At 47.3% G+C, this 8,457-nt stretch overlaps 1 protein-coding gene across 1 annotated transcript; it reads left to right on the top strand.

Moving 5' to 3' along the window:
* Nucleotides 1-1,802: 1,802 nt before the first annotated feature.
* Nucleotides 1,803-2,792, top strand: LOC140914089 (olfactory receptor 52R1). Its single transcript, XM_073351184.1, has one exon. The coding sequence runs from the start codon at nt 1,803-1,805 to the stop codon at nt 2,790-2,792; it is 990 nt and encodes a 329-aa protein (XP_073207285.1).
* Nucleotides 2,793-8,457: the final 5,665 nt, after the last annotated feature.

Here is an 8,457-nt window from a genome sequence, read left to right as displayed (position 1 = left end):
TAAATGAAGTTCTTTAAGTTTTTCTCTGTCCAGCATTTTCTCCTTCCTCCAATAATTTTGTGGCTCTTTTCTGCAACTCTTCAATTTTTCAACATCCCTTTTGAAATATGGACTCTGTGGTTCGACGAGTGAATTTCTCCATGTGCAGAGATAAAATCATTCCCCTGCTCAAACTCACGACTCCCTTGTTTATGCATATGAGGATCGCATCAGACCTTTTGGCTGCATCATCGCACTGGGAGCTCACGATGAGTTGGTTGCCCACAGGGACCCCTAAATCCTTTTCAGGGTCCCCACATTCCTTAATACAGTGCCCTAGTCTGTGGGTCAGGTCTGCATTCCCTGTTCAGAGACGATCACTTTGCATATGACTGTATTAAAACATTTTCTTTGCATGGGCCCAGATCAACTAAACACACCAGATCAATCAGTATGCCTGCCCTGCCCTCCTTATTGTAACCATTCTGCCAATCTTTGGGTCGTACACAAATTTTATCTGCAGTGGTTTTCTATTTGCTTCCAGATCATTGATGAAAATATTGAATAGGATCAGGCATAGGACTGATCCCTGAAGAACCCCACTAAAACATCAAAATTTGCTGACAATAGCCCATTGACAACTGCTTTCTGGGATCTGTCAGTTAGGCAGTTTTAAGTCCATTTTACATGTGCTCGATTGATATTCTACAGTGTTCTTTTTTTTTATTAGGATGTTTTCCCCTACTAAATCAAATGCCTCAGAGAAATCAAAGTCTATTGCATCCACATTATTCCTTTGATCAACCATATATATGTTCTCCCATTAAAGGATGAAATTATACTGCTTCTTTCCAAATGCAGAACAATTTTTTTTTAACACATCTCCTTTTTCTGAAAGATTAACATCGCTGCCTTCGCTTGGCTACTGAACCGGGGTTTGTCCAAAGTTCTGTATTTTCTTGACTATGGAATTGTGACTTTTTGAATATCTAATGAACTCTTCTGAAAGAACTCCCAATTTTCATTCCCGTTTTTCTGTCTATTTTTTTCCTCCCAATCAGTTTTGCTTTGGGGAATTAACCCATTTGAAGCAATAAGGCTCTCCTCTATCATATGCCCCCTTCTTTATCTCTTCTCTAAACTAAGCAGTCACAGACTTTTCAATCTGTCTGCATATGGCAACCCTTTTAGAGAGACTGGGTAACCAAAACTGAGTTCATAGAGCAGGTTATTCTTCATCCCATTCCTTAGGCATCCAAACATTGTCTTTGTTTTGGCCACTGCTATGCACAAGCAGGTGTTTCCATGGAGCTGCTATCAATGACTCCCAGGTCTTTTCCCTGAGGTATGTTCCAGTTGGAATATTTTCACTTGGCACATATCTTGGCAATGGTTTGTTTTTTCCCCACTGTCAGATTTTGAGCAATCAGGTGAATGCAGAACTCCCTAGAGCATGGACTTGTTAGCCTGGCTTTCATTGCATTAAGGAACGATGATGGATAACCAGTATCCACATTCATGTTTACTCCTGGTGCCTATTAAGTTTTCTCAGACCATGAAATGTAGGAATTATTGATGCAAGAAGCCCCATAAACTATGGAATTGGCATTAGTAGAGTCAGTTGTTCATAATTCATTTATCTGAATGATGAAAATATAATTTTTCAGGTTGTGAAAAGCGACCAATCTGCCTCACCCATGAGAACAGCCTCCAATAGCATATGTTGTATCTCATATTAACATTGTCTCTCCATCCAGGAATTTGTACTACTACCATCACCATAGAGCCTGGGCACATACAGGAAGCCAGGGGAACATATGTACATGCAGGAGACACCGTTCTGCCTCAGAGTAGAACACCTTCTCCTCTACTCCATGTCAGGTTCCAACACAACTGACTTCACCAACCCCTCCACCTTCATCCTGCTGGGTGTTCCTGGCCTGGAGGCAGCCCATGCCTGGATCTCCATCCCCTTCTGCGCCATGTATGTCATAGCCGTCTTGGGGAACTTCACCATCCTGTTCATTGTGAAGACAGAGTCGAGTCTCCATGGGCCCATGTACTATTTTCTTTTCATGCTGGCCATCACTGACCTGGTCATATCTACGACCATCATGCCCAAAATGCTGGCAATATACTGGTTCAATTCCAGGGAGATCAATTTCAGTACCTGCCTCACCCAGCTGTACTTTCTTCACTGTTTCTCAGTGATGGAGTCTGGGATCTTCGTGGCCATGGCTTTTGATCGCTACGTTGCCATCTGCCATCCCCTGAGACATTCCACCATCCTGACAAACTCTGTGGTGGCCAAGATTGGCCTGGCCATGATGCTGCGGGGTGGCATGCTTGCATTGCCCTTTCCCTTCCTAGTGAGGCAGTGGCCATATTGCAAAACCAACATCATCCCCCAGCCGTACTGCGCCCACATGGCTGTGGTGAACCTGGCCTGTGCCGACACCCGTGCCAGTAGTTATTATGGTCTCTTTGTGGTATTCTGTGTGATTGGTCTGGATGTGAGTTTTATTTCCCTGTCCTATACCCAGATCCTCAGAGTCATCTTCAGCCTCCCCACAAAGGATGCCCGGCTCAAGACTTTTGAGACCTGTATCTCCCACCTCTGTGCCATCTTAGTCTTTTACATCCCAAATCTCTTCTTCTCCCTCATGTACAGATTTGCCCAGAATGTGCCCCTGCATTTCCATGTTCTCATTGTCAATGTGTACCTCTTGATGCCCCTCATGCTAAACCCCATCATCTACGGGGTGAGGACCAAACAGATCCGGGACAGGCTGCTCCGGCCCTGTACTCATTAAGGAACCTAAATTTTTCTCCTGGTGCTCTGGCTCTCAGACCGAGCTCCATGCAGAGCTGGCTGGTGATATGGTGATGGACCCCCTTCCCTGAAACACTTACATGGTAGTCAGAGTGATATTATATCTTTTCCTGGAATTGCTGTGCTGTGTCAGTGTGACAAACTGGGGAATCGGTCTATGTACAAGTTACGCCCTAACCCCCTATTACTTCAAGGCTCTGCTCCCTGACCCACCTATCTCCCCAGCAGACCTGATCGGTTAGGGGTTCTCAGACCACGCCTCCTGAATGGGGCCGAGAAGTTCAGGAATATTTTTTGTGTGCATGTGCATCCTTATGTGCATCCATGTGTGTGTGTGTGTGAGTCTTTGTGTATGTGTGCACGTGGGTCCATGTGTTTGTCTGTCGAGATCTGTGTACCCATGTGTATGTGCACTTGCATCTGTGTGTGTGTGTGGTCTTGTGTATGTGTGTGCATGTGCATCCGTCCGTGTGTGTGTGCGTGCGTGCACTCATGTAGTTCCGTGTGTGTTTGCATGTGCGTCCGTGTGTTTGCACTCTCAGAATATCCCACAGCCCAGAGGTTTAGCACCCACACCTGGAATTTGGGAAACCCACTTTCAAATCCCTGGTCCACTGAAAGTTTATTTGTGCAAAATGGAACAGCTCCAGCCACAGAGACTGAGAGCTCCACCCAGAAAGCCATTTGCCTGCTGTTCAGGGCACACGTGTGACGTGGGAGACCTGTGTTTCTGTCCCTGCTCCGAATCAAGTAGAGCAGAGATTTTGGATCTTGTTCCCCCACGACTCTCTTGGGTCCCTAAGGAAATGTGCTGACCTGTCCTAGGCACCTCGCTCCAGGAGAGGGCTCATAGAGGACAGTCCCATGTGGAAATAGGCACCTATCTCTAGCTCATCATCCAGGCTCCTAGAAGCCCAAATCAGTGGAAGTTAGGTGCCTTAGAACCCATGTGAACCACTAGAAAATCCTCCCATTGGATGAGTATTCCCCATGGACATCTCCATTCGAGACCTATCAATTAGCCAGTTCTCACTCCATCTAATAAATACTCTATTGATACTCTCTGCTGCTAGACATGCGGACAGCGTTGGCAACGGGTGTTAGGGGGCTTATTCCTTCACCCACTTACTTCCCTGGTCCTTCTCGCATGAACAGAGAGCAACAATACCCAAAGTCCAAAGGTGCAAACAATTCAATGTTTATTGGGGTGAACTTCCAGCAAGCATGATTCCAGTTTCCTTCCTTAGTGTCCCCCTTCCCAGCTCTGACACGACAGAGCCTTACCTGTGTCTCTGTTCCCATTCCTACCCTTAGCTAAACATGATTCCAATTCCCCCAACCCCATTGTCTGTTCCCATTTCCCACCCACTTCCTGATTGACTGCAGACTATATAGTAAAACTTGAATTCAGCTTAGCTATACCTTAACCAATCATTTTCCTGAAAATTTCACAAACCAATCCAAACATATTGTAACATGGTTATGTAACCAATTATATCCCATCACCTTAATTAGTTTACTCCCAGCAAAAGGAATTATACAGCAGACAGAAACAATCACAGAACCAGACAAAGATTATACAGACAAACAATAGCAAAGTGGGAACTATAATGAAAAACAATACAGAAGTGAGGATTTCACATCCCAGCTATTGATAAGTGAGTTCTTGCCAGACAGGATGCTATCAAGCTAAGATTCCTTTTACATCTTCTAGGCACTTCCCTTTCTCTGGAGGCACTATCAGGACAGGATTATATCCTAACAGCCCAATAGCACCTTATTTCAATGTGACAAATTTGGAATGTGGGGATGTGACCGTTCACTTCCCAGGTTATGGCTGCCTCTGCTGCTTAGCCAAAGATCTTAACCTAAGCACAGGGCCTCAGACTGTCACAGGGAGAGAAGGCCCTTACACTGGCAGACAGTGATTTTGATTCTTTCTTTCTTTTATACCTCTATCACTAGCCAAGTGATAAGAATACACCTAAATTCTTAGAGTATAGGCCTTTACAGACAGCCTGAATATCTATATCCTAACAATGGGGTTTGTTGCAGGGATTGGTTCCTGGGTTGAAAATGTCAGCCTGGAGATCCTCAGCTTTCATCAGTCGCACATTTTGTTCCCATCCAGGGGAGATGAGGTACCTATTGTTCCATAGAACTGCAGCTTTGTAGCAAGCCTGACACCACAACAAAACCACAAAGTCTATGGAATGGAAGAGGGCAACAGCAGCTGCTCTCCAAGTGCCCACATCTTTCGAGCAGCCTCCAGCCCTGTCTATGAAGCTGCCACCTGATAACCAGTCCTACCATACAGGTTAATACCAAGCAGGTTGCATTTTCAGGCCAGGGACTTTGTTTTACCTGGATTAATAACCAGACTAATGTGCACTGTTTCGTGCCCAGCCAGATCAGCTCTCAGATGCAGCAATTCACATTACTACACCTTCAGTTGTCACTGAAGTTGATGGAATAACAGCCCTTTGTATGCTTGTAACTGGTACATAGGATGGGATGCACATTAGAAGTGGAAGAGAGAGGAAGGCGTTGGCGGGGGGTGGAGGGTGAGTTAAAAAGAAAAGGGAGAGATGGACCTAAATGAACACAGAGAGAGAAGATGGGACAAAGCCTACTAAAACAGGGACTTCCTGCCTCTTCAGTTCTGGGGAGCACTTTCCAAAGGAGAAGAGAAATCCTCTTCCTGACCCCAAACCAGTACTGACTGGTTGAGGAAACATTTCCTTCAGGGGAGTCCAGCTGGGTCAGTCCTGAAACCAGAGCAGTTTGAGAAACACTGAGGGCAGAGGAGCCACATTTTGGTGAAGAGAACATCTTGTGGACACCTCCCTGCCTGGCTCCACTCCTCTTTGTGGGGGTTTAACTCTATCAGATATCAGCTCTCTCTCGTAAACGGCTGATGGAAGCTCGATGTGACGGGTTGGATCACAGAAACCCCCTGGGGGTTGCCAACTGATGTGCCAAGACTACTTCTGCTTCGGCTTTCCTGCCCTGTCAGCTTAGGACTTCAGTGCCCTGCCTGGTATGAGCTAGACCCCCTAGTCTGCTGAAAACCCAGACGCAGGTCTGAACCACGTCTCCTAACAGCTGTAGGCTTAACTGAAAGCAGCTTACAGAAGTGTGCCTGTCCCTGACACACAGATGCGCAACTCCCAATGGGGTCCAAACCCTAAATAAATCAATTTTAACCTGTATTAAGCTTATACAGGGTAAACTCATAAATTGTTCGCCCTCTGTAACACTGATAGAGAGATATGCACATCTGTTGCCTCCTCCCCCCGTCCCAGGTATTAATACATATTCTGGATTAATTAATAAATAAAAAAGTGATTTTATTAAATATAGAAAGTAGGATTTAAGTGGTTCCAACTAATAACAGACATAACAAAGTGAATTACCAAGGAAAATAATAAAAAAAAAAACCACATGCAAGTCTATGTCTGGTATTGTAATAAAACTGAATACAGATAAAAACCTCACCAGTTCCACTAAGCTTTCCTTTGCAGGCTAACCTCCTTCTAGTCTGAGTCCAGCAATCACTCACACCCCCTCTAATAACTTCCCTTTGTTCCAGTTTCTTTCAGGTGTCTTTAGGGATGGAGAGGCTCTCTCTTTAGCCAGCTGAAGACCAAATGGAGGGGTTTCCCAGGGGTTTAAATAGACTTTCTCTTGTGGGTGGAGACCCGCTCCTCTCTCCTATGCAAAGTCCAGGTATAAAATGGAGTTTTGAAGTACCCTGGGCAAGTCACATGTCCACACATGACTGAGTTCCTTCCCAGCCAAGCCACATTCCTGGGAAAGCTCAGATATGGATTGGCATCTCCAAGTTAATTGTTGGCTTAAGGACTTCTTGTATGGGCACTTACTGAGAAGAGTCTTTTCTCAGGAAGCTGACCAACTGCTTTACTAAAACCTACTTAGAATCAGACAAGTGTACAGCCAATATTTATAACTTTGAATACAAAAATGATATATGTATTGTGATAGGGTGGGGACAGATGACCACAGGAGAATTATCCTATTGGGATGCGGGAAGTAGGCTGGTGAAGTCTAAAGGGGGATCCAGAGGACCTGGACACCAAATAAATCTGGGGGGCAACTAACGAAATAACAGGGACAGGAGTGTGGTCAAAGGGTCAAACAAAGGGAACCGGATGGGGACATGGAGCAGAGAAACCCGGACATTGCCCACGGCTCCTCAAAGGCATCAAGGGAGTCAGTGGATGCCACTCAGAGGAACTCTGCCCAGATATGTGAATGGACTGAGGATCAGAAATAGGCCCCACAGTCACAGGAGACTCCATCGGCCAACCTCCTCACTCTGGTTTTATAGATGGCCATTTTAGCTAGAGCTAGGAGGTTGACCAGGAAATCCTGTGACTTTGTGGGTCCACGGATAGGGAGTGCATAAATAAGAAGGTGAGGGAGAAAGTGTAACCAAAAATGTAATAAAATATTGGTGAGGAGCTGGAATAGGGGCTGCAGCCTGGCACACTCCAAATATATGTGTGCCAGGGTTTCCCTCACACCACAAAAGGGGCAGGTGTCTGGGATAGAGGTGAACCGAGCCAAGTACACTCCCGTGCTCACAGCTTCCTGAAGGAGCCACCAACTGATATCCCCAGCGGTCCTTGGGACCAAGGTGGAATATAGGCTGGTTCACCGGGGCTCCTCAAGCTCCAAATGTGGCAGGAGGTCCTGCCATTTTGTATCAGGGTGGGGCACAAAGGTGAGTGAGTGAAGGGTGTGGAGCATGAGCTTGTATAGATGTTTCCTTGGTGCGGTCTGGACACAAAGTGGCTGCATCTTGTGCAGCCAGCTCACGGTGAAGGAGTGGGAGGGTCGGTTGGGTCCACGGGTCAGGGGACCAATTAAAAGGTCCAGCGGGCCTGGGGTGGAGGGTGGGTGGGGCGCGCCCTTGTGCAGGACATGGTCGAGGTAAACCAGAGCAGGGGGTGGGAAAGTGGCCTTCACCTGCTGAAGTACATGCCTGGGAGTACAAGGTCTGGAGAGCTCCTTGCGCTTCCTTCCATGCCGAGGATGTCCCAGAACACACGGTAGAACTCCACGGACAGCCTGTCCAGGCCTGGAGATTTATTGGTGGGCATGCGATGGAGGGCTTCCAAGAACTTAGCCAAAGTGAGAGGCAGCTCTAGCTGGTCTCGGTCACCCGCGCTGACCATAGGGAGCTCCTCCCAGAGCACCCTGCAAGCGTTAGGATAGGTTGGATCCGGGGAGAAAAGGCTTGCTTAGAAGGCTCTCGCCCTCCTGCACATCTCCACCAGATCCGTGAGGGGGGCGCCGTTTTCTGCCTTCTGACGTGTTTCTTGGCCCCCCTCCTTTTCTCCAGGGCATAGAAGAAGCAGGAGCTGCGATCCATCTCCCAAAGAAGACGGATGCGGGATCGAACAAAGGCACCCCAGGCCCGATGATCCTTGAGGGCCTGGAGCTCCTCCCGCTTCTCCCGGCATGCTCCACAGGGGGCGGATCCTCGGGTTTGGCGGCCAGATGCTTCTCCAGGTCTAAGACCTCCCGTTCCAACTGCTCTATCATCGCATCCCTCCATCGGCTGGCGCCCCGGGCGTAGTCATGGCAGAAGAGCCAGGTGCGCACCTTCCCCAGGTCCC

The sequence above is a fragment of the Lepidochelys kempii genome, chromosome 1 (assembly GCF_965140285.1).
Source record: "Lepidochelys kempii isolate rLepKem1 chromosome 1, rLepKem1.hap1, whole genome shotgun sequence".
Lineage (NCBI taxonomy): Eukaryota > Metazoa > Chordata > Testudines > Cheloniidae > Lepidochelys > Lepidochelys kempii.
This window is presented reverse-complemented; position numbering and strand designations above follow the sequence as displayed.